The 27,085-nt window shown below is 44.5% G+C and overlaps 1 protein-coding gene across 2 annotated transcripts; it reads right to left on the minus strand.

Annotated features, from left to right (window-relative positions):
- Positions 1–516: 516 nt before the first annotated feature.
- LOC122615559 (rho guanine nucleotide exchange factor 5) lies at positions 517–25,439 on the minus strand. 2 transcript variants are annotated; one of them, XM_043790533.1, is made up of 9 exons: positions 24,970–25,439; positions 11,273–14,570; positions 9,789–9,892; positions 3,663–3,910; positions 2,632–3,600; positions 2,379–2,568; positions 1,276–2,297; positions 1,001–1,205; positions 517–937 (listed from the first exon to the last, which is right to left on the minus strand). In XM_043790533.1, exons 2-9 carry the CDS (start codon positions 14,440–14,442, stop codon positions 774–776), a joined length of 6,072 nt encoding a protein of 2,023 aa, XP_043646468.1. In that variant the 5' UTR covers positions 14,443–14,570; positions 24,970–25,439; the 3' UTR covers positions 517–773. The 2 variants fall into 2 exon arrangements, with proteins under 2 accessions (XP_043646468.1, XP_043646469.1); XM_043790534.1 differs by lacking the exons at positions 9,789–9,892; positions 11,273–14,570; positions 24,970–25,439 and adding exons at positions 4,118–4,495; positions 8,529–8,665.
- Positions 25,440–27,085: the final 1,646 nt, after the last annotated feature.

Consider the following 27,085-nt stretch of genomic DNA (forward strand, 5'->3'; position numbering starts at 1 on the left):
ATTCTCTTGACTTTCCTTTCAGCTCAACACAACATTCTAGCTCATAAAGTCCCCAAAATCTCGAATTTTATTCGGTCGAATAGACATGGCTAGTGTCCGGAATATTTTTGAACATAATGATATCGGATACATCTGTTTTATACATTTTAACACAGTAACGCCCAAAACGCTTTTATTTTCTGATTTTATTATCTTCCTCCACCACCAATTAACCACGCTCACAATTTAGGAAACCGTGTAGAGACCTGGTAGTAAATAGAAAACAGTGGGAATTACTATATTTTAATAATAATTCATTAAATTAATTAAATAAATTACAAGGCGTACCATCCATAGTGAGTAACGTCAGGGAGTCGTGACAAGTAAATGCATTCGCCGGTAGAGGGCGCTCGTGCGGAAACTGGGCAAACAGTCGCTTCCCTACTGCATAATCATCCCCCCACATTCTTTTTAATTGAGTAACAGGTATCTGGTAGCCAATGAGCTTGATAATATTATTTTCTCGCTTTTCAGTAATTGTTTTCATAAATTGTTTATTAAGATTTCGCTTACGTATCACTAAACGGTTATAATTAAATTCCAGTACTGCTATTGCTTACTTGGTAGGGAAAATTATTTTAAGACTTTCGATTAATCAATACTAACATCGATTTAAATAATTATCACATTTCCTAAAGTGTACGGCTATTGGTAGTTCACTTAGAGTTGGTTGCGGACTATGGAGTTGGCGTTGCTATCTAGTGTTCTCCCCGTTTTCCAAGAGCAGCCGGAAGTCACTTGCTCTTTTGGGACTCCAGGTAGGTGGCCGTAAAGGTGAGCAGGCGGTGCCGCTGCTTCAGATTCCGAGCGCGGACATGGGCTGAGTTCAGCTCCTCGGTGTAGCTTCCAGGGAACCAGCCTACAGCTCCATCCCGTATCCTTTCGCCCTGGTACCAGCCTATATGAAGGATAAAGAGCATAAGATATTGCATTTTTGTACCAAAGATCTGCAGTCACTCACCGTCGGGCAGCTTGCGGGAAACATTGACGACGTCGCCCAGTTCAAGTTGAAGAACGTCTGGCTCGTCGGACTCATAGCTGTGCTTGGCTACCACCTGAGGACAGTCCCAGGACTCGTAGAGCTTCTCGCCGGGCGTCTCCGCCTCTGGCGGTCTCATGGCCTGCAGCCAGCGCTGCTGGTCGGACACCGAGGGGCAAGACAGCACCTGAGGAAAACATTAATGTAAGCACTCATATTGTCAAAGATAATAGGCATCAAGGACTAAGATAACCCACCAGCTCGACGGTCTTGCGGTCGCAGTTCTCGAGCAGCGTCATCAGGATGAGGTTCTTGCCGGCTTGGTCTTTGAGGTCCTTGGTTGGAAGCTGGGGCAGCGAATCGCCGGAGGCGAGTGTGAGCATGCTCCTGGGGCAATAGTCCAAGACACTGAAGCAGGATTCACCACGACGCTTGCAGAGCAACAGAAGATCCGAAAAGAGGAAGGCGTATATGCTGATCTTCGTCAAGCGCTTGCCGAAGGTCAACTTGGCGTCCTCACCACGCCACAGCAGGTGGGTCAGCTCTCCTCGTTTGACCAGGAAACGCGGCTTGGCTCCCGCCCGCGGCACGCCCACTGGAGCTATGGCCAGCGCTCGCACATGGGAGGGGAACTCCAGCTGGCGCGCAATCCTCTCCAGCTCAAAGGCCTGCTCCCAGCGGTTGGCCGCCTCATTGCACTGGCCCACCACCTTCTGGACGAGAGCGAGCGTCAACTTCCAGCTCTCGTACTCCTCTCGATTCAGCGGTGACTCCTTGCTGAACACTGCATCGATCAGGAGCGGCAGGCGGGTGATTCTTTGCATGGGCAGCATCAGGAACGAGTGCAGATTGAGCCCGCAGCAGCTGGGACTCGCCTCAAGCCGCTCCAGGTGCTGCTGGAAGGATAGGGAATCCTTGGACTCTTTAAGACGGCGCAGAGTTCTGTCCATCCTGCCCTGATGCTCACAGAAGGCCACGTACACATGGAAGTGCCGCTCGGCGATCTCGTAGATGCAGCGACTCAGTCCCAGCAGCATGATGTTGTCCTGCCAGCAGGCCTCCAGTTCCGTGAGCAATCGCTCTGAGCACTCGTGCACGGGCACGATGTAGGAGAACAGGGCTTTCCGGTCCTTGGCACTCAGCACGGACGTGTCCAGGAAGGCGCTGTGATTCATGAAGTGCCGGCGCAGCAGGTTCAGCGACTTTAGGTAACTGGCCTCCGACGTTATGATCTCGAACTTGGCTTCCTGAAGACTCCGCTCCCGACTGGTCAAAGTGGCTGAAAAGAAATGGTAGTGGAATAACTTGAATGTATTTGACTACGAAGCTTTCTCGCGAAAAAATTAAGAGATCTACTCACGCAGTATGCAAGAGTGTATGACTTCGGGGATTTCGCTCCACAAGGTGCGAGAAGGACCGTTCTTAGGCTCCACGAGCTGCAGGGCAGTGGGTCTGGGTTTAACCTGTGTCTCGGGCTTCATTTTAGCTTGCTGGCCAATCTCCTCGTAGCCATCTGAGGAACCATGCGCCTCCAGGTCGCGGGTGATCGACTAAAATGGTTTAAATAATCGTAAGTGAATGTATATTAGAGTACTCACATTAGATTCACTCACCTCTAGTTTGGCGGCGCTGTACATCTGGTATAGGGGTTCATTGGAGAAGAGACTATGCGGCTCCGAGGACAGCTCGTCGCCCAGGCCCGCCTCATTGCCGGTGGACACGCCGGAGCTGCCGCTGGAACTGGCCACTGATATGCCGCTGGTTTGGTAGAGGCCCGATTCCGCGTACCAGGAGCTTACGCCTCCGTGACCACTGGGCGTGGGTGTGACCGGTTCATCGCCCCTGGGGGACACAGCACCATTGGTGGCTTGCTTGAAGACGCCGCACTCGGCGTACCAGGAAGTAGTCTGCCCAGCTTCCTGTTCCCGCTCCGGCTCTAAGGGAGATTTGATGCCGATCATTGGCGGTGGAGGCGGCGGCGGATCGTGCGGTCGCAAACCGATGGTGGTGCGGCGCCTGTTGGCTTTCGCCTCCTTCTTGGCCTTGCGGGCCACCGTTGAGAACTTCTGTGCCTCCGGCAAGGGCGTGCAGTTCTTGTCCGAGAAGCCCGAGTCCAGTTCCCCGGAACCGTGGATCTCCGGCTCCAATGGCAGCGCTGGCAGTGATCCCTCAGGATCCTCCACGTAGAATGTGCTCCGTGTAGGGGCCAGCGAGGAGAGCTGCTTGGTATCAAAGCTGGAGCCGACCAGACTCTTGCGGAGACGGGAGCGAAGACTCTTGCCGTTCTTCTGTTTGGCCCTCAGAACCGGAGCCTGCTCCTGGGGGCCCTTGTCTACGGGAGCTGGGCTCCGCTCAGGTCCGTAATCGGTGCTCTCGTACACGTCCTCCGTTCGCTTGCTGCTCTCCACGTAGAACTGCGTGGAAGCTGGCGTATTCTCGTACAGCTTTTGCTGACTGCCCTTGGGAGATTTCTTGCTGGATATGAAGTCCTTGAACTTGCGCACGAACTCGTACACCTGGTTCTGCGGAGGAGGTGGCTTCGGCAGGCGATGGTTGCGCATGTCCACGCCGCTGTCATTTTGCTGAAAGGGGATTTCCGCAGAGTTAAAATGGTGAATCTATTTAGCATTGATTAAACACTTACATTTCTTAGCCGCTGGTCGGGTTCTCCATCGCCGTGATCATCGCTGTCCGTCTCAAAGGAGTCGTAGTCATCCGAGATGACCACGTGCTCGCCCAATGCGTGGGCGGATGCCGAGTGGTTCTTGCTCCGGCGGTGCGAGGAGCGCACCCCTCCGTTCCGATTCGCATCCTGGCTCTGCCGCACCAGCTGTGTTGAATGGCGTTTGTTTCCGAGTGGCGACAGGGTCTCGTAGTAGTGGTCTGAGTCATCTGAAAGTTTGAAGAACGTTTACAATGTAGTGGTCATTTTCTGGTTCAATGCTTCTAAATACATTAAAATGGTTTTAAAATTAGGGAATTTGAAAAAATTTCTCATGGCATTACAGTCATCAGAGATTTAATGTTCTGGTTGATTTTCACTTATTACCTTGTCTTATGTCTAATTTGTTATAGAATATTTTTGAAACCAGGACGAACCTACGAAAGTGCTCACTGCCATGGTGACCTTTGCGGTATTCTTGGCCCCCTCCACGAGGGTCACCCGCATGGAGGTCAGTAGTTGGGCTCGCTGGTGGCTGTAACTGCAGCGCTGGCTGATGGCCGCCGCCTCGTTTTGGTAAATGGGTTCGGGAGCGGGTCGGATGGGTTCGGCGGACACGGGTCCGTTGAGATAGACGGTGCTGCTTCCCTGACAGGTGACCCCCACCTCGCCGCGAGCGCGAGGTCGCCGCTTCCGGGGCAGGGTCACCGGATCGGCGGGATGGCCGCTGCTGCTCAGACTGCCGGAGCAGCTGAGGCGCTGGCCATTGCTGCGATTCAACGCCGACATCTTGTCACATCTTTGGGGTCAGAAGCCTGTCAACGGATTCAGTGATTCGCTTAATTGAACAAACAGCTGCACTCAAGTACTATTGATTTGACTGCGACTTCAGACCATTTCCACCAAAGAAAATTTCGAAATTTGATAAACATAAGTATACTTTATTTATTCATGGCGGAAATTGTCTGACTTGTTCTGCTGCTGCTCTAATTTATAATCAACCTTTGTGCGTTTAATTTTAAATGTAAAATAATAAATAAAGGACCCTTTGAATGAAGTTTGATTTCCCCTTCGTTGAGTATGGAGCTTCAGCTCTGGTAGTCAGAACAGAGTTCTTAGCAAGTTGCACTCAATTGAAAGCAATTAAAGCTGCTGCAGCAATTGTCTGCCCTTTTTGATTGACCAAATCAGCCCACTGTCCGATATGCTAATTAAACCGACTTTTCAAGTGTCACAACAACCCAGCTGCTGGCCATATAAAGCGAATGGAATGCGAACTAGTATGTAGCGAGGGTTATACTAAACTAAAGCGAACTTAAATAAAAGCAAACACCCAAAGCCAAAGCCGGGGCATGCAAAATAGCGCAAATTACAATGGAATCATGGTTGAATGCAGACAGTCGCTGGGTATACAATGTCGAGTGATGAGCAGACATAGCTGAAAAATCAAACACCATGATGTGGCAGGTGCCGTACCTCAGATACTCTCAAAATTAACGAATTTGGCAATTTTCAAACGAATTTAAACCACTTTTTCACGGGGGTACACACCGACTTCGCAGTCAACCCATGTGTGAAGTTAGAAAATTCTAGCTGGTTTCGCGCACAAAGTGCTTAAACCAGATGCTATCTGCTCGCATATTACGTATACGTAGTTCGGTACCTACGTAGACAAAGGGGCAGGCAAGCGCAGCGAACGCCAACCGGTTCGAGAGCGCCACTAAAACCAGGCAGCGATCCAAGCTCTGCGCGCCGAACATGGATATGAGTTTACACAGACATGCGGCTTGCGAACATGTACCTACAAGCGCGGTCAGCAAGATAGCACTTCAGGTTAGTAGACTCATAAAAATTATGATTGGTAAAACAAGTACTTGCATTCCTTGCATAATAGTTTCTCAAGACCGTATACTTGCAATAATAAAAGAAAAATGTAAGACATGAAATTCGAACATAAAGTACTTATCAATAATGTCTATGAACATATTTTACAATGATTTCATGCATCGCAATATATTTCCTTAGGTTTATTCCGAAAAGAAATGTACCAACTTGGATGTGCTACTTGAAAATGCACATTAGTACTTTATAAATGCCACAAGGAGATCAAAAAATTTCAAATAACAACTCTGGCCGCAGCTGTATTTATTTACGTGACCATATCTTGAACGAAACGAGATACTTTCTGGCGGCGACACTTGTTGCGCGTGGGCAGATGGAAACATGGGGTTCTGGCCCGAAAACAAGGAGCTGCGCCGAGATTCTGGGCACCGTGATACCAAAGTTACCGGTTTCCAGTTATGGTTTTGCTTTTGGCTTTTGTCTTTTGGTTTTGGTTTTGGATTCAAGTGTGTATTCCCTGGCGATATTCTGCGAATTTAGGCCTTTGCTGGGGCGTGTAAAGTGAGTAAAGTGAATGTTCATATCGTACCGCAACAATGCCAATACGGAAATGGTTTATTTCATTAGTCGCCCCAGCGCCTTAGCGTGAGACTTAAACAAAGAAACCGGAGAAAAGATGGTCTGGCCATGCGATACATACGATTACACAGACTTTGCCACATATGCAATTCACAGATGTACATAATTCGCATATGTACACATCCATATGTATATTTGATGCAGAGGAAGATGATCTTTTGTTGATTGGAATGCAGCAAGTGCAAGGCCGCTAGTTTGACGATCTCTTGCTGCAGCTGTTTCTATCCGCTCTTCACGCATAAACAATTAACAATTAACAATTCACAATTAACACTGCTATGCAGCTGGAAAAAATCCAGTTGATCAACGGACCGAACGGTTGATTGATCGCCTGACGCATTAAGGTTAAGATTATTAAGTGCCAATCGATGTCATTGTCTTCCACTCGGCTCTTGGTCACGTAGAGAACGGATAATGGCTGATAGGAACGACGAGCAGAGTCGGAAAATTGTTTTTACAGATATGTTTGGATTGCTTCATGCTTTAAATGACTCCATTTAAGTGGCAATTCTTCCTTGAGATCTGGTTAGTTTTTAAAGAGTTCGCCATCATTCCACTACTTTTTGGTCATTATTATATATTATTATATCAGTATTTTAAATGAAACTTTGCTTTGCGGCGCTAATCTAGTTATAAGGCATCCGCTTGTAGCACCAATTTGTATGCAATTACTTTCTTGGAATTTAAAGGCCATTTAACTAGAAACGTTTATTGGCTTTGAAGATCAATCAACAGACTTATAGCTTTTTAAAAATATCATGTGATAGGTTGTTAAAATATCAGCAACACTATTTTTAATACTTTACGTAGTGAAAAAGCACTCTCACTAGTCATCAACATTAAAACTGAAATATGCACATCATGAAACATTGAAGTACTACATTTACATATACTTTTCCTCAAGGTAATTACACGTCTGAAGAGCCTAATCATTCTTGTTAAATTTCAGTTACTGGTACAGCGACGAGTCATCCAATTGAAGAGCTGCATTCATTCGGAAATCTCCACTTGGGATGCATTTTCCAGCATGCGGCAAGCTCATAAATTTATATAGTATGTATATACATTTGTGTGAGCTCCAAGCGACTGTGACTTTGGCTCGGAATTTCCACGACACTTTCGCTGCGGGCGTTGCGTGTCAGCAGCAGTAACGAGCCAAAGTTGAACGTGCCTCGGGCAAAAGGTAAAAGTTAAGCTGAGAATTTCCATTTAGCGGATTTGAGCTTGGGCCTGAGCACTGCCGGTTTGCGGGTCTCGGTTTCACCCATGGAACATGCAACAATTACCAGATATTTTCCAATTGCCAAGTGGACTTGCGTTCGCCAAACCCCCTTTTATGGGGGGAAAATGGGGGGCTCTTAGAGAGATTATCGCATTTTTACGCAAAGCTTTTTTTGTAGGATTATGTGCAACACTGAGGGAATTTTGGCAGTGGGTTTGTACGGCTCAAAAAATGTGCTAACATCAAGAGAACTGAATAAATCCATATATTGTAATAGTTTATATTGTTATTCATTTAGAAATTCTAAGCATAAATATGAATAATATTTTACACATTTTAATGAATCTTGATAATGTTTCAGTACTATCGGTTTAATCATAAACCGTGTTGTGGATTTGCGATCTAGTTATTTTCTGAAAAGTGTGAAGTTTCAAGGAAACTTCGATCTTGCTTGGTTTTGCCTCTGTAGTCGAGCATGTTCACTGGCTTGCGAGCTGTGGCTCAAATTCGCACTCTAGTTCGCATTGCACATTGCACACCGCCTTTTTGCAATAGTTGGACTCATTATGACACGTCTTTTAATGCAAAAGTCATCGCCGCGTTTGGCGGATTGCGATTCCTTTGGCCAATAAAGTTTGCTGAACGGCTATCGCCCCGTATATTTTTCCCTGTTTCGCTTTGTGTTTCTTTAAGACTTCTTCAAGGTTGCTTGGGTCGGCTTTAGTTTGATATTTCTAGACTGGTTTTCGTTTTCGCTAAACAATTTCGTCATCGCCAGCAAAGGCAGCAACAAATACTGGTCAGAAACACAACAATATAATGGCTTATGGTTGATCAGGGAGGGGGTGGTGTGATGGTGAGTCGCTAGTCCGTAGTCGGTTTCAGTTCGTGACGTCTCCAAAAGCAGCAAGACCACACACACGCGCGCACACACACAGCGAAAAGTTTTAACAAAAAACTTGTAATGCAAAAATGCACTAAGCTCTCTTCTCTCTCTCTCTCTTTAGCTGCATTTTTCCCTTTGTCTCTGAGAGCATTCCTAAACTTAACGTGCACTTCACGGCTTCTATTGATTTATTGTATGGTTGTGTGTCACAGGTTGACATTAGAGCAGCATCATTAATTATTATCCCACTGGTATTCACATTTATCACACGAATTCTTTCGCGTCTTATTCCGCACACCGTTTTGTTCAGCGGACCGTCGCAGTTGAGCGCGCTGGCACGAATGAGAGGCCCAGCTGCCAGTGGAGAGCAGCAGCGCCACTGCTGCCCCAAACCCCAGCCCCAACATCACCATCCCATTCACGGAGCAGCGGTAACTGCACACTGCGTCCACTTTATGGGCATTGTGCACTGCGCGAAACGAAGTGGGCTCTTGAAACCAATTTTATTTAGAAAGGAGAATCTTAAGGGGATGCGAAGCTAAAGATGCTTTGGTGTTTACGCATTTGTTAAAACGTATTTTTCTTTTTATTAATTAATCCTACTAAGTACATAGTGTAACGTTTAAAAAAGAAAAGTTTAATTCCATTTGTTTTCACATAAATATATAACTAACTATCTATCCATTGGCGTAAATAAGTAAATGAGACACGATAATTGTTTTATTCTTTGGTATTTACTTAGTGTGGCAACATTTCGAAATAGTAATATTCCTAAGTTGGAGTTTGAATAACTAATTGTGGATTAAAAAATAAAATTTAAAAATATTGCGTATACGAGATGTTAATCATCTTTGTTGAAGTAAGGCCAACTGCTGGACTACCTCCTTTCTTTTTTATGGTTTATAGAATAAAGAAAATTTGTAGCAGTGTGTAGTTTTTGTGGAACCTGTCGCCCTGTTCGCCGCCCATTTGTTTCCACTCTCACTCTCATTTGTAAAAAGGTGGCTTAATTATCCGCTCTGTTAGCTGCTCGACGCGTTAACAATTCGGGTTCCGCTTCACATTTGGCATTTTCTTTCGAGGAGCCCAGACGCCGCTTGGGGCAAAGTTTTGACTGGAGCTCAGCCAATTTGGCATATTCATCAAAGGCAAAATAAATAAGTGGCCTCAACTTGGTCTAATTAAACCGTTGATAATTATTGGTTTGGAGCGCTGACACTTTACAGCTGTTAATGCCAAGTGTGGATGGTAACGTTTAGTGTGGACACGAACCCGCGATCAAAGCTGACGCCATCTGTAAACAGAGCTTTCACGAAAAGCTCCGTTGAAGAGGAATCCCCTCTATTGTTGTATATTTATCTTAATTCTCAAATCATTATTTAAATTATTTTATTCAGAATTCCCAATGCAACATAATGTCGTAGAGAATGTTAGGTCAAGACAGTGAGCACATTCTTAGTTCTTGCACAAAATACTTAAAACACTCATGAACATGGTCCTAACTTATTTTCCTACTCACCCTCTATGCAGCTTATCGCCTTCTTTTGTTGCAGTCTTTTGTCTCTGATGCGTTTCGACCAATCCGGACTCCGGGTGCGATGCGGCTTAAACCTCTCCCTCACACTGAAAATAAGAAAGGTTAAGACAATCTAAATTAATACACATTTAATTGACTAAAAACGGGTAATGTTAGGTACTTCATAATTCACCAGCCGATCGATCAAACTAATTCAAGACAACTGATCTCCCTTGGGGAGTTGGAATCGACTGTCTGGAGTAGTTGCATTGATTTAGGGCTCTCAGCATTTCCAGATTTTCCCTCAAGAGGCCCGCCAATCTTATCAGCTATCCCCTCAGCTATTGCCCCTATCAATTAGAGCGCTGACCTACAATTTCTCAAAATTATCATTATCATTATCAATATTCCATCATTATCATCATCAGCTGATAAGAAAAGCGGGGGAGAAGTGGGCTGTGAAGAACTTTCAATCAGCCGGCGAATGTCGAAACACCCAAATGGCACAGCATGACTTGGTACTAATTAAGTGCTAACAAAAGTTCTGGGGGTGGTAATCATCTGTTCATCAGCAGAACTATTAAAAGATCGTTAAGTGCTTGGTGCAGTCCTCAGCTGTTTTATTGTTGTTGTTGAACAACTTCGATAAGCTATGCCAAGCATATACTCGTATGGAAAGAAATAAGCGGCGTTTACTTGGATATCATTACGTAGTCGCAAAATCTGCGCCAGTTGTTTACTCCAAAATGAGATTAAGTATGTGCAAAAATAATACAGTGACTAAAAATGGACTTTCAGCTTGATAAGAAATTAATTTAGTTTGCGTGACACACTTAAAAACGAGATTGTTGCTCGAGAAGTCGTTAGAATTCAATCCTGCTACCTAATGTAATTCAGATATGAATATGTAAGCCTATACTACCTTGACCTGCTTTTTAGTATTGTTTTGGGGTCAACCTCTACCTCGAAGTAAATCATTATTTCTATACATACTCGTATACCCATGTTGCAACCCATTATGCACCATTCATTGGCGGCAAACAAAATTTCAGACGCTGAAAATCCATGCGGTTGCCCGTCCTTTATCAACTGATTAGATAAGCAAACCCAAACAAACTGATAAGCAATATACGCAGAATTTTATAGCCCGGCTGTAGGAAGATTGCAGTTCCAATCGCTTTTTCCGCGCAATCGTTTTTGCTTAACGGGCAGTGAATAAATAACAATAACATTGCGACTTTTCTCCCGGTTTGCAATGTGTATATATACGAATGAACAGAGGTGAATGAACAGAGGTGGATGTATATTTATACACATCAACCTAACCTACAGCCTCATGAAACGCTGAATTATACATATAGTTCTAGTTTAGTTTTATAAACCAAATTCCAATCAGATTCATAATTTATCTACACTTTTCTAATGAATTTCTTCCACTTGGCCCCTTTTGTATTTAAAGATAAGCGCATTAATTCTGCGATACTTACACAATGAACTGGGCCTCGTTGGCGGTCGCCTCCATCGTCGCCTGGCCAATCTCCCCATCCGAAATGTCCACCCAGGCATCGCTGTTGTCACTGGAGCCGGCTATGGAGGATCTCTTGTCGCCGGGCTTTCCGCTGTCCCTGCTGCCGGCACTGCTGCCCAAGGACGACCTGCATCCCACACTGGCACTTCCGTAGACCACGCATCCGGCGGCTGCCAGGGAGGATTCATAAAGGCTGTTGGTCTTGTGGTCCGAGGAGATGGTCAACGTGGAGCCGCTGCTCGAGAGCTGGATGCAACTGCCCGCCGAGCCGTGTCCCTGATTCTGAGTCGTGGCCACGCGACTCCTCCGGATGTGGGAGATGCTCTCGTAGCAGTTGGAACTCAGGGAAATGGTGTCCGTAGTGAGGGTGGCTTCTCCACTGGACGAGGAGGAGGTGGCCTTGCAGTGCATGGACTCGTAGCAGCCCTTGATGGTGTCGTATATATTCTCGTCCTCCTCCGACTCTTTGGCTTCTGGCTTTGGAGGTGCTGGGCGTAAGGGAATGGGTGATTTGCTGAGTACTCTCTTGGGCTTCGGCAGCTCCGGCAGCTCATCGCGGGTATTGCGGCCCAGTGTGCCAGTGGCAGAAGGAGTCGTGGGTGTGGTTACTGCCTCTTCTGGGGCAAAGGACTCGTAGCCATCGTAGGGCAAGGGACAGGCCTCCTGGGATCCAGCGATTGATTCGTAGCCCTCCAGCCAGAGGTTCGTCTTCACCTTGGCCGTGGATGTCTCCTCGACCGTTTGGTATATGTCCTCCACCACCTCCGACTTCTTGGTGTATATCTTGAAGAGGCTGGATGCCTGGGCTTCAGTCTTGGTTTCATCCACAACAGGTGTGATGGGTTCGTAGAGGGATTCGGGCTCCGGGGTTTCGTCCTTCTCTGGCGATTTTTCCGCCCGTTTAGGGGATTGATCCTCTTCCTGCTCCGTGAGTTCCAACTCTCTGTCCTTCATCAGTTGCTTCTGCTCCATGATCATCTGCTCGCCCTCGATGGCATTGACCAGGGTAACATTTACCGCCTGGTTCAGCAGAATTTGGTTATTTGAGTACTGCTTGTTGGCCGCCTGGTAGACAAAGGAGCTGTTGGGCAGGATGCGCTGCTCGAAGTCATCGTTGGCGGCCAGGAGGAGTTCCCGCTCACCGTCGGCGGTGGTCACTTCGTTGAGGGGGTTGAGCACCTTGAGCTTTTGGTCCACTGCCTCGAGGGCGTCCAGGATCTTGGCATCGGCTTCCAAACACGGCGATATCAGCAGGGCGTGTGATGAGTCTTCTATGTCTTCTGCTCTTGGTGTTACCTCTCTGGGAATTTCCAATGTGAAATCTTCTTTCCTGGTAACCTTATCATGGGATGAGTTCTCACTGATTGGCTCCTCATCTATTGACACTTCCTCCCGTGATCGGCCCTTCGTGGGTGAGGGACTCGCTGATTTCCTACCTTTCGCGAAGGTAAATCGGAGTTTCTCGTATATGGAGGCATACTTGTGCTTCCGCTGCTTCTGACGCAGCTCCTCCTCGGCGCCTTCCTCCCCCAATATTACATCCAGCTCATCACTGGGTCCGTCATTCGTCTGATTCAGTTCGTCGGCATGATGGGGCAGTGATTCATTTTTGATAGACTTTGGTTGCTTAGCTTGCTCCTCGGCAGTAGGAGTCTTCAGTTCCTCGCTGACTATCGCCAGTTCGGGAATACCCGCACTACTCGGTGGAAGCTTGAGAGTCTTTTTCATTCGGGAACCCCGAGGAAGACTGCTGACCTTCATCAGTTCGAGATGCTTCCGCATCAGCTGTTCACTCTTCAAGGGCACACTCGGCTTCTCCAGCCGCTCGAACTTTTTGATATTTCGCTGAACGGTCGAGATGCGAGTTTCCTCGGCGTTAGGTAAGCCCTTTCCCTCTGCTGCTGGTTTCTCCACTATCTTGTAGACATGGGTGCCCCGGGATAGCCAGACGCCATTGTTCCGCTTGACCTGCTCCAGAAGTCTCGCATCCTTTTGGATAATCTCGTTGAACTGATGGGTGAGTTTGGCCACCATGCTAACACCACCACTGGAGGAGTCCATGCTGCTAGTCCTGCGCGACGGATGGTGATGCTGATGGTATGACTTGCCGGCATGGGTTTTAAAGCTGTACTTGCGACGTCCGCCCGACCGACCCGTCGATGACGTCACGGTGCTGTGGGTGGGCGTGGAGGAGGTGGTGGTTTGAAGCGATTCGCTGCTGCCCCCACTTTGGGCGCTCGCCGCGCTGAGACTGAGACCCTCAAGGCGATTGCGCTCCCGTTTGGCTCGGAGCTCCACCTCCACCTCTGCCTCTCCCACCTCCTCCACCAGCTCCACCCTCTTCTGCGTCTTTGCTTCCCGTTTCACCACTTTACCAGCCTTATCAGCGGCTGATAAGGTTTCCATATTATACGATTTGCCTGCAGGTAAACCATCGCTGTCGTCACGTTTCGCGCGCGATTCGCTGGCGTTTAAAATCGCCTCGTCGGCGTTGCTTCTTAACTTGGCCTGCATTCTGGCCTGCTCGGCGTTTTTGTACTTGTAAAAGTTATCCTTTTCCCTTTGCAATTGCTTATGCTTGGTTTGCGAGTCCTGCAAGTTGTGCAAGCTGGCCGCGCGTTTCGCCAGCGATTTTTCCGGCGTGGCGCAATCGCGCGAGTTATTGAAGGCGTTCACCAGACAGCTAACGCTCTTATTCAGCTTTTTCAACGTGCCCAGCGAGGAGGAGGAGGAGGTGTGGCAGTGGGCTGGAGAGTGACCTTGATCCTCGCTGGCACTCTTGATGCGCCTGCTCCACAACAGTCGCAAGGTTTGCACGCCCCGGAAATCGCGAAATGCCCGCGACTCACAGCTGCAGTTTTGATTGGCTTGGGTATTCGAGTTTTGATTCGGATTTGGATTCGGATTTGGATTATCTTTGCCGGCCTTATCGCACGTCGGCCGATTGTTGTTCTCACTGTCACTATTCACCAGCCAATTGATAATTGTCTTTTTCGCTTTGCGCGGTGTTGTTGCTGCTGCTGCTGCAGTTGGAGTTGCTGTTGCTGCTGCTGCTGATGCTGTTGCATTGCCATTGCGATCACGGCCAGCGGCTCTGGCAGCCGCATCCAAGACAGGTGACAACGCCATGGCTCCGGCTTGCTCCGATCTTGGCCAGAAAGCGATCACGTTCTCGGCTATCCAAGATGCAGCCGGCCAAGATGTTGCTGCTGCAGATGCTGCTGCTGCTGATGATAATGTTGCTGTTGCCTCCGGGCCTGGAACAGAAAAAAACAGAGAGTGGAAGAGAAAGCTCGTGAAAATCTTGTTCATGCAAATGCAAATTGGGTGCCAGCCATTATATTTGAAGGCGTGCCCCATCGCAGTAATTATGGGTGATAAGCTGGTTTGTCGCTGGCAAATGGAATGTCAAGGAGTTCCCGATTTTAATCATTTTTAGTATAGGAGAATTGTGAAAAGAACGTATAACTGTTGCATTAAAAGATATTCCTTTAAAAGTTTCTACAATTGAGGATGTGTAGTCTTAGTTACTAATAAAACTTAATCAATGACCGTCATAAAAACACATCAACACATCAACAAAACCTTTTCCATTCAACCCAAAGGCAATTGTTTACTATTAGCAATCAAACCACTTGTTCTACCCATTGAGAAATACTTTAAAAATACTGCTACCCACCGCACCCAAGTGTGTGGCAAAATCGTGTAATCTGCACAAGCATTTTAAGCCTCTTTTTCAATTTTGACTCATATTACCTGACGAAATGGTGAATTGACATTATTTCCATACAATTTTCGAGGAAGCCGAAAGAAACCAAAACTTGGGCAAGCGAGAAATCAGTGCGGTGTGCAAGTGTACAACATTGCGTATGCTTGATACGTTATGAATGCGCTGGCTTATCGCCATGCGATCGATGTTGGCCGCCTGCGAGTATATGGCATTGCACAAAAACCCAGGCAACAATGCCGTCTTGCCGCCTCTTCACACCTGGCAATTGTTTACCGCCCCACAGCTCCACAGATCTACAGCTCTATAGCTAAACCGCTCTACCGCCCACCACCCCCCGCGTTCATGTGCTTTTTTGTCACACACAAATGCCAATTATAATGAGCGATTACATAAAGTCGAAACAATTTCTTCTGCCTCACATGCGGCATCGTAAAATGGCTTTTAAGCCGCTTTCGGTACGTTCGTTAGCCGTTTTCATCTGCGCTCTTTTTCTGCCTCCTTTTTTCCCTTTCCACTTTTTATACTTGTCTGCTGTTTTTTCATATACCACCAGCGTTATATCCATATGTTTTTCTAGTTGTCACATTGCGCAGCACGCGGCGAGAATACCGAAATTTATTTTTATTCGCCATTGCAAAAAGGTTTCTAAACAAAATATTATATACGAGCCAAGCACACACGCACCAGACAACACGGCCAATGTAAATAAAAGAGCCAAAGCTGCTGATTACGCAAACGTCTTTGGCCGACAATATTTTTTCGAATTACTCGCATCCAAAGGAAACTGTTGGCCATAAGTGTGTTTACACATAATGTCTTGTTTATGCCAAATGGAATTTTATTGGCGATTATTTGTCAATTGCAAGGCGGAAAGCGGAAAGCAAACCGGCCCCCAAAATGGGGATTTCCAACGGAATCATTGCCAGCTTGCCCTCGGCCACTCTGCATATTTGCGAGTAATAAAACTAATGAAATATAATATGTAAGACTTGTTATCGAATAATTGTGAAGTGAATGTCTTTCTCTCTATCTTAGATAATGAAACCACATAAACACCGAGCAACTTCAAGTTTGTCATATATTTTTAATGGGAACTTTAGATATCAATGTTTGCAAATTTAGAATCAAGACAGCAAGATGTTGATTGATCACAAAATTCGGTTTAATTGGGAAAATACCTTGGAACGAAACTTTCCCCCATTATCTAGCAATTTGAATATTTGAATCGTGCTAAACACTTATCAATTAACTTAAAATCCTCAGAAAAGTTCTGAGACAAGTCATAAATCTTTTGCCTTCGGTTCCGCCGCCACAGAATGATAATTCCAATGCCTTTTATACAGAGTGGACTCTAAGGCCAATCAAGCTGCGAGGCGGTCAACAGCTTTTTGGCCTGGTCAATAAAAATGATTCGCATATTAAGCAGCCCGAAACCGAAATGGAAAATGTAAACAATTGACAGCGAGACACCTCAACAATATAAAAATCAACCTCATCTTGGCCAGAAGAAAAGACGGAATAATAAAAAAGAAACTTGATGAGCTGCAGTTTTTTAGGCTAAGCTGCAGCTGCACCTGCCACTCATTTATTATGAAGATGTAGCATATAGCATATAAAAAATGCCATATATCTATAGGTATGCAAATCGCTTTCAACGCATGCAGCGTTTTGTTTGATTTCTTTTTGTCTGCTCCATCACAGCGAACGGTTCATAATTTCCGAGGGAGGCAGAAAGATTTTCCCGATGGGAAACCAAAGGTATTGACAGTCGGGGTGAAAGTGATAATGCGCAGCTGACTTCGAGCCAAGAATCCAGCGATTAGACACGCAGCTAAACAACTAATCTCGGCCTTTACATGCGAATGCGGAAGAAGATAGCAAATGACATGGGATGGAAATATTTTAATTTCGAGAAATTAAATCAAATTAAATTTATTGCCATTTTGCATAGAAAAAAAAACAAAACCTGCCGCCATTAGAAATGTGAAAGTTTACTTTTCCCTCTGGCTACTCGCTTTTTGTTTTTTTCCTTTTTGTTTCAGAGCTAATGAACTGTCTTGGCCATGATTTAGCGATGCTGAAGACGACCGAATGGGTGTTGAAACTATGTGGGATAATTCTGGGCTTACTGTTGGTTGCACAATCGAGTTATATATATATTTGACCACTTTACATCATCACTGGCCGAAAAGGACCTTAGACTGCGTCAATTTTGTTGACTGCCTCGTAACTAACCATCGCACGAAAACTTTATTTTTGTTTTGGCCGCGTTGCCGTGGCAAAATTCAACCACCGAACTGCTCTTGCAGCCCTTAGCCAACTGAATTGTCTGGCTAGCTGGTTAGCTGGCTAGCTGGCTGGGTGGATAGGTGGATAGGTGGCTAGCTGCGAGCAACCCCTAAACGTTAATACACCACTGCGTATGCTTCATATGGTAAACAAAGCCGATGGGTCGATAGTTGCCTTATGTTCGAAGGGTAGTTCCTATTTACCACTTATGCGCCCTCTCGAATGCTTACATTATTCAGGCTTTGTGCCTCTATGCTTGAGTTTAAGTTAAATTGAATTTGCTAAATTGATGCGCACAAGTGACACAATTTGTATGTGAACCCGCTTATCTGCCCACTGATTACAGTGTGAGTCATGAGAACACCCGTGATGGCTTATCGAATGGCAAGTTGAGGGAAATTCGATTGACTATTTTTTAGTGATAGTCATACATACTCGTACATGTAGAAGCAAAAACCAGCATGCAAACGAGCATTAACTGCATTCCAAGCTTGGCTGCCTTCAGCGCCTCAAAGAACGGCAATTGCAGTCTGCATACCGTAGACTGTAGACTGCAGATCGTAGAGTCTGCGATTCGGAGTGGGTCTAAATCTTGGACTAGGTCTGGCTATAACCGCGTAAGGCACAGAGGCGTATAATTAGCGTGCAGCATTGGCAAAGTGAAGCTAATGGAACCAAACAACACAGAAACATGGCCACGGAACATGGCTAACCGTAATTCTGAAACCGTAAGCGGCGTATGACTATCCGACATGACATGGAAGAAGAGGTCAGTTCGGAGGCCAAGTCGCCCGTGTGCGAATGTGTGGAAAGCACACCGACCGCACGGAGTTAACAGTTAAGTCTTGGCGGAAACTGGCCAAAAGGTATGCGTTAATACTCGTATGTGATTTCATTTAATACCTAGGTGACAACAATTAACTGCAGTCGAGTAGCCGCAAAAAACGTGGCTAGTATGTTATTAAGCTTGACGTATGCAAAATTCAATACTTCCTAATCAAACACAGAAATGCCTAATCAAATATGTTTAGTGTTCGCATTTTTAAGGCTTTTTTCTCTAATGATTGAGCAAGAAAGTATTACATTTTGTTTTCACTGAAGTCCATATACCATTCTTAAGGTCTTATCTCCACCTGAAAAAGGGGCTAAGAGGCAGACAACTGAAACAAGGAAGTGTAGCATTTCGTTTGTTTTCTTTAATTACCATTAAGAGCTGGTTTGGCTCGGTCTAATCCCAACGGAAATCGAAGTTTTAGCCAGGCGATCGGAGATTCGGAGCCTGTTCTTGGTGAAATTTCGCTTCTACCGATTTGCTATGTATGTATGTGGAATTCGCCAAGTGGTTTGGCTAGATTCTTTCAAGAGCACACTAGCACCACGCAGATTTTCTTGTGGGCGTTTCACTTTTGCCAGCTTTCATTTCACTCTGGCCCCAAAAATGAACCAACTTGTTGCACTCGATTTCGGCTGCACTGCTGTCGATTTAGCATATTGCACATTATCTAAAATATTTATATTTATATCTATATCGCCCGTTCGAGCCGCAAACACAATCAAACACAAAAACACGCGCAGAGGAGTGCCGAGAAAAGCAAGACAGACACGCCAGCAACTCCAAACGTCTCCACCGACCGACGACCGCAAACCGACTGGCGAGTGCTGCTGCTGCCGTCGACGTTGCTGCTGCTGCGCGAATTTGCTGCTGCTTTGCTGCGACTTTTGGTGGAGCTGCTGCTGCTGCTGCTGCCGTCGACGCCGCTGTGCTGTTGATGGCTGCTGTCGATTGCCATTGGCGTCGCGTCGCGTAGCAGCTTATGTTGCTGGTGCGCCGCACGATGTTGCGCTACTGATATCGCTGCTGCTGCTGCAACTGCCGTTCTTCTTGGGGCACGCGGAAAAATTGCTAACGATCCTGCACTATTTTCTTAGATATTAGAAAAACATAAGCAAATCCATTCCCTTACTAAAAGGAAGTGAGACTTTGGCTTTTGTTGGTTACACAAAGCTAATCATGTATTATTCATTTCTAATTTAAAACTTTAATAAACAAACGAAACGAATACTCAACTAAATACTCATCATTTTTCTTACAAATTAGTTGCAAATAATTTGAGTCTTTGCTTATAGTCATAATGCTGCTTATATCAAACTAGAACAGTTAGCTAATGGAAAAACATTGTTTAGACAAAATATTCCATTTCAACTGGGTGTTGTACTATTACTCTACTACTATATCTCTATAGATATCTTATCAGAAAACGTGGAATATTCGGGAAATTCCCAAGAATAGCTAAGCAATCAAATGAAATTACTGTGAGCGTGAATCTCAAATATTATCACGGGGAAAATCGAGCAGATAGCTATCAGAATTATACTTTTCTCGCAGTGCACTGCAACTCCGCTTCGGAATCGTGGATCTTGGATCTTGGATCGTGGCGTTCGTCTCGCATTCTTGTGCATTGGCTTTTGGCGCTGCATTTTGTTCTGATTCTGTGTCTGTTTCTGTTTCTGTTTGTGTGTCTCTGTCTGTTTCTCTTTCTGTACATATGTATATGTTTCTTCGCCGTTTCTGCAGCTTGGACTTTTCTCCAACTGAGAACTGCATTTCTCCGCTGGCATGCGACCCACAAAAGAGGATTCGGACTTGGAGATCTCGAGTTTCTGTTTCTAGCAGAGGAGCCACAAAGAATCGCTTGTGCGCGTTCGTTCACACTGACAGTGCGGGCCTTTAATTAGGCAAACAAATTTTAATTAAGTCGCAGCGCCTCTAATTGATTTGGCAGCTCCATTAATTCAGGGATTGGCATGTCTGCAAACTCTAAATCACTTCTTGGGGCGCCTGGGAAGCGGAAACAGGTTCTCTAGTGATTCTGCGAAGTTTGGAGACCCCGAAAAATGTATTTCAATCACTGTCCATCAATCGGCACGAATCGGTTAAGCCGCTGTTAACGAAACCGGTCCGTGTTTGGAAATTCAATACCAGTTCTTGTCCAAGTTCAGCGCTGTCGAAAACAGACGGCCACAAAAACACAAGCGCACGAGAGTAAAAGCAAAAAAGTAAACAAAGGCAAATAAACAAAACAAACAAAATACAAAATAAAAGCAGCGCTGCGCTGCGCCGGATTCAAAACCAATCGAATACTTAACGGCTGTAACGAGTGGAGTGTGCGAGTGGGATGGTCTGCATTTTGGGTGACCATTAGTCGCTGTTAACGGGCACTAACAGCTTAACCCTTTATTGAATTACCCAAGGGAAATAAAATATTTCTTTAAAATAAAAAAAAAATGTTAATTACTCAAACAATATGAACTGAATCTTGTATATTATATCATACTTTTTAGGGCATGTTCGGTATTTGGAATTAGAGAGCTTTCAAATACAATAGCTTTAAAATAATACCAATTATATTATGTTATAACTAACAACTACTTGCTAATAAAGACGAAATTTCAGCGGGTTAAGAAACCCACCGTGGATGTGGCACAGAGTTAAAAGGAATTTTAGCATTTCGCAAAGTTTCGGCGCGCACGAAAAACTCAAAAATCTCAGCGACCTGCAAACCTGGTTTTCGTTTTCCTTTTCATTTCCATTTCCATTCCATTCCATTGAATGCAATGCGAAAAACAGCAGTGAGCTGCTTCAAAAACCGGGCAAATAAAAAACCGACGCCCATACATGGGCTTGTCAGCGCAACCGCTTTGTACTTGGGTGGATGGATCATCGTCGTCATTATGAGGGGTACGATCATCATGATCACCATGATCTGGGGCTGTTTCTGTTTATGAGGCTGTAGCACCCGGTTGTACGGTTGCCACATGTGGCAACTTCATTTCCACAGCACACACTTGTTGCGCGCCGTATCTTCGCATCTGCACGAGTATCTTTGTATCTGTCTCTGTAATTTGCATTAAGTGGCTGATTTTCCTTCGGCTGATTTCGTTTTCGTTTTAATTTCAGTTTTTTGTTTTTTTGTTTTTTGGGGCGGTTTTGGGCTGGGTTTGGACGGTGGGGCAACGGGGCGTATGCGAAACAATGCCCATTAATCACAAGCAGCTGCGGTAATGCAAAACTTTAATTATCGTTACCATTCCGGCTGACGAAACTACAGCGTAAGAAAAGCGCCAACTTCTTGTTTTTGTTTGGTCTATTTAATTTATTGTACAACTGCGCAGAGAGAAAGAGCAGAGCAGAGCAGAGATGAAATCTGGGCGTAGAAAATAAATTTAAAGCACTTTCCAACTGTCATCATCAAGTGTCTCCGGTTGCATGTCATTTGTATTTCAGCCGCCCTGCAAAGCGAAGCCGCTGGTAAATCTAATGGAGAAGTGCGGTGAAAATACGTATTTGAAGATTAAAGCCGGCTCCGGTGGCCTTGGCAGGGGTCTTCAAGTTTTGAGCTCCCATCTCAGCCCCCAAACGTGATTTGTCCAGAATTAAATCGGAACCACGTACGATCGGTGGTCGGTGGTCGTGGCTGGTTGCTTGGAATCGTGTTTAATCACTAAAAACAAAGAGTCCCCGTATCGGCAACAGTACAGAATTAACTTCAAGGTGAAAGTGAGCAAATGTGTGGCGCAGTGAATCAGTTTGCAAGGAAATCTGGTAGCCTTATGTGTGCAGGCCTTACTTGCTCATAACATTCTTGGATAAACCGATTAGAAAATATTTTAATTCAGAAGAGTATGAACAACGCTCATCATTTTACTTAGGAAGAAATGAATCAATATGAGTTAGTCACAAGAATCAGAGTCGCTCTTCTAAAAAGGAAATAGAGCAATGCCAATTAGTTCGAATGCTAATTCTCTAATTTTCTTTTATACGATTGCTTTCAATCTATTTACTTTTCGAAACACTTCATTATAACAATTATTTTCTAATAATTAACTTAACGGTATCTTAAACTAGGTATTTGAATCAGTTAACATCGTAAGACAATTACAGAAAAAATCTAATGAAAATATATATGGTAATATATTTAGTTCTTACAGCTGTTATAAAAACTTAACGAAGTTAAAAAATTTTATTAAATTTCTATGAAATATGTAAATGATAAGCTTCTTTTGCGGTTCCACCTCATTATGGAAATTGCTCGGGGACTTCTTTCTCCCCATCTGCTAACCAGTTTGGATCTCTTGTCCATGGACAGGTGATGCCTCATCGATGTTTTGGTTCGATCAACGAACTCTCTAGGCCAGACTTGACGTTGGGTCTGGTATCATCAGAGTATCCATCGTATTCATGAGTATTCATCGCCTCCAAAACCACCCACACTTATGTGGTGACACAGTTTAACCGGCTTTGAACTATATAGAATACTTGACAGGCCACGAAAATAAAATGTTATTGACTGTGAAACGATTGTCTCACTACCCGCGATTTTGGCCAAATGCCCAATGCATATAAATTAGCGGAATTTCACAAGACAAAAAAATAATGGCCAGCCCCGAAAAGAACCTGCAGGTGAAGCTGTCAGCTTCATTGGCATTCGCAGCTTCGATCGGCGATCGATCGATTAAGTCAACTTGATTTACGGTGCAGTTTTCACATCGAAAATGTCACCAAGCATGTCAGCGATGCCGATGACGCGTTTGTTTCTCCTATTGTTGTTTTGCTAAACTTTAATATATATTTATATGCATTTTTGCAACGATAACTGCTGATGGCAGAGCTACAAAGTTCAATGGCTGGTACGACGAATGCATTCGCCAAGCAACTGGCCCAAAAAAAATCTACACTGGCAGAAAAGGCATTTATTAAATACTGGCTAATTGTATTATCATATTATTAGGAAACTATAACCAATAGAAAAAGTCTCTATAGGAAATGAGTTCTCTATAAGGTAGCAAATGGAGGATTGCATATTTATAAATTCCAGATATAAAACTTGGTAAAAATATAGGCATATATATTTATAACTATAACATAAAAATATATGATAAAGAGTTTTATGTTTCTTTTCTGACAACAATTATGGTTAATCTCTTCGGTTTTCTATATTTTGATGAACATAACTTTATGAATAGATACAAAATACAATTAAAAATATTAAATGCCAATTTTCCTCAGTGTTTTTTGTGGCCACTTGAGTAAGGGGAATATTGTGCAGCTCTGTGCACAGGTTTTGACCAGCATCAGCTTCGCATTTGGGCCATGAGTCACGGATCGCTGCTGACTGGAATGGAATGCTGGGGAAAAGTCCCCCAGACTTCGGCCAATTCCGACCAGGGTTGTCAGCGCCTGTGAGCTGCACCTACGAATTACAATTACGAATTACGAGCATCGGGGTATCTATTTGTATCTGCGAGCTACAAATTCACAATTACGCCCACGCAGCACAGTTTCGTGTGCGGCCGTCGTGGGCGTGGGCTCTAATTATACGGCCAGTACTTAGACATCTGACAATGGTTATGCAAAGAAGCTGATCTCAAGATGGTCACCCCTCTGAGATCATGTGAATGAAAATGGAAAGTGGTTAGCCCCCCCTCGCTAAGCTGTAATCTTTGGGTATAATTTGCCGACTGCATAACTAACAGAGTTATTATGGTGATTTCTTCTTCGACGACAAACGCGAAACGGAAGCCATGACCAGGCCACTCCACTCCACTCCACTCGACTCAATAAAACCCAGCAGACATTGCAGAATTACACTCGTCACCATCATGTGTGTAAACTGGTATTTGCCTTGTAATTGCAATGGGGCCGGAAGAAATCGTGGAAATTGTAACGGTGGCAACGTCGTGAGTCGCGATGAAATGGAAACTGGTAGTGCAACAATAAAATTCATAGGAAAGCAAGGGCTCGGCTCTGGATAAGCAAAAGTGCGTAAGAGGGTAAGCAAGTGATCGATGGAGAGCAAAATAAATATTGAAAGATTCCATTGATTTGACTACAAAGAATTGACCTAGTTTGGTAGTGGTTATTGAGAAAGGTATTACTTGATATACCACTAATAGAGTTATGATTGACAAACAAGAAAAGTGAACGGAAAGGAAATAGGCACAATAAACAAATATGGGTTCTATTGGTAAACTGGAGGCTCCTAAAATTCGCACCTTTATTGGTGAATATAGGCCTCAAAGTACGTGAAAATCAATGCTGAAAGCTGGTTTAAATAATAATTTGTCAACGAACATAAATAGTTCATAAGCTGAAAGAGCATAAATAAGACAAATGCAAAATAATAAAATATTTATACAAAAAATAAAACCCTTTCCTATCTGCCTGTTTGTTTTTCCCTCTCTGTGCGTCAAGTGATGATGTGAGTAATGACTACTCAAAGAACGCAGATTCATCACGCTGCTAATCAATCGTCTTTCACTTTTCGGCCCCTCCCCCCAATCCGTCGGATAAACAACTTTCAAAGAGAGTAAAGACCGACCTTTATTTGCTTTTGGCAGCTTTCTAACTGCACGGCAACCAAAGCCGCAAATTGGCAAGAAGACAAAAAGACAAGAAGGGCGAAGAAACTCGAAAAAGAATCGTGTGATTCCACTTTTATGCACATTTATGGCAGTGTATAATTGTTTTTCCGAGAAAAGTGCAGATAAGTCCCGCAATTATCAGAGGCCATGTTATTTGAGCTGTGCAATTGCTTTCCGTTACGCCTTATCACCCATTTGTGCCCAAGAATACTTACATTTTGAGGCCGTTTACTGTGCCCGTTGATGTGTAAAATCCGAATCCTAAATTTGCATGCGAAGTGCTCAATTATAGAGGCTTTAAATCAATCGACTTGCTTGTTTCACTCTTTTCACTTGTATGCTAATAAGCCAATTGAATTGTTATGTAAGGAATATATGGGGATGGGGGCATTATCTTTCACGCTTTCATACACAAATCAGCCTGGCCCATTATCATTTTATCTATGCTGTGGCGAGTGGCGAATTTGTCGCACACTTTCCCGGGCAGAAGCCGCTGGAACTGGCCACATTTTTCCACTTTTCCACTCTTCCACTTTTTCACTTTTCCACTTTTACTTTATTTCTAATTATTTCTTCACTCGATCGCCAGTTGCACCACTGGCAGTCATCAATCACATTACTCAGCCTCTTCGGCTTCGATAACAACTGGAATATGGAATAACCAAACCGATTCGAATCGAATCGCGCCGAACCGCGCTAATGGAGCTCGTGAGACGTTGATAGCCGGACTGAGACTGAAAATGAGACTGACTGATTTGGAGACCGGAGACGCAGACTGATACCGCCGGATCGGTTGGGATCGGCGGTCTGGAGTGGAGCGGGATGGATCGTCATCGCCACGGCGAGAGCGTGCGAGAGTGAGCAGCCCCATAACAATGGGCCACCGAGCTCCGACCACCAACCAACGAGCACCGATCGCCGAGTTCGGTAGCTCTGGGTCGGAGTCGAAGTCGGGTCAGGCGCCCCGAAGGCCCCACATTCGTCCAAGAATCGGAGCGGCCACAGGGTGACCCGGGCCGAGCTTTCAGGCACTGCTCCACTCTTGGCGGCAAGCGACTGGCCCCATTTTAAGATTTTGTTTACTTTCTTGGAGTGATATTGTGGTTGCTGCCCTTTAGAAGAGTTCTTCGTTTAACACGGATAGTATGCTAATTGCATATCCATTGGTGCCAAAAAGAAGTAGTAACTCTTAGCTCAAGCTGTTTTATCAGTAGTGAATATGTATCTCCCGAATGCCTTTAGTGTTTTTAAAAGTCACTCGTGTACCAATGACTAGTAGTTGAACAAATCGCATCTATGCGTAAACTTGGGCCTTTATGAATCTAATGCACATTTCTTTTAGTGTCTTTGCTTTGAAAGTTCGCATTTCGATAGATTTATAAATTAATTTTTTTTAATAGATAAATAATTAGTACTAATTTTAGAGCAGAATTGAACTTTGGTTTCTTCTGTGCTGAAAAGGGTGTTTGGGCCTCCGTTACACTTACATTCATTTCCAGTAGTGCTCTTTCTTTTGGCAAGGCAGTTAAAAAACGCAAAATACTTGAGTCAACAGATCATAACAAAATATTCCAGTCACGTGGCGTTTGCCCCTGATACATTTTACACAATTACCTGGAAACCGCACGAGAGCAGTCCCAAAAGAAAGACACTCTTCAATGCGATCGCTGGAGGAGTTCCTCCGGGGAGACATGAAAATATACTGTTAACATTAGAAAGTAAGCCAAAAGTGAGGCAAAAACTCAGTCGAAGATGTTCGATTAAATTGCTTTTGCAGGGGGGAAGAAATTGACCAAAAGTGAGCACTTTACCTGCCCAATTGGCGATGTCGAAGTTGTCGGGACAGGAAGATCTTGGCTCCATACTGCAGATAGCATGTGAAAGTACGCATAGAATGATGGAGCAGTGAAAATGGAAAATGCTCAACGGCCAGTCTTGCAACTCAACTTCCTGTAGAAAATCTAGTTACTGAAAGCCTGCCAAAAAGAGAAGAAAATAAAAGCAGGAACTGGTTTTTGGGTCTAGAAGCTGAAAGGTTTTCCCCTTTTTATATTAAGTAAAACACGCGATGTACCATGCATTTAAAAGTAAATTGTATATTTCCTTTTTGTATCGTGTTATTCCCCCATTTTACATTATTTGCAATACTCTTTTCTTATCTGGGCTCTTGAAAACTCTTTGCCTCGTGTAATATTTGATTTTAACATTCTACTTACTTACTTGGTGCAAATTTGTGATTTATACTTTGTTGTAGTAACACTAAAGTTTAGAGATGAAGATAAATATTCGACAATGTCGCACACACATACTCTCTCTTAAAGTTCTTTGTTT

Source organism: Drosophila teissieri, chromosome 3L, assembly GCF_016746235.2.
Source record: "Drosophila teissieri strain GT53w chromosome 3L, Prin_Dtei_1.1, whole genome shotgun sequence".
NCBI lineage: Eukaryota > Metazoa > Arthropoda > Insecta > Diptera > Drosophilidae > Drosophila > Drosophila teissieri.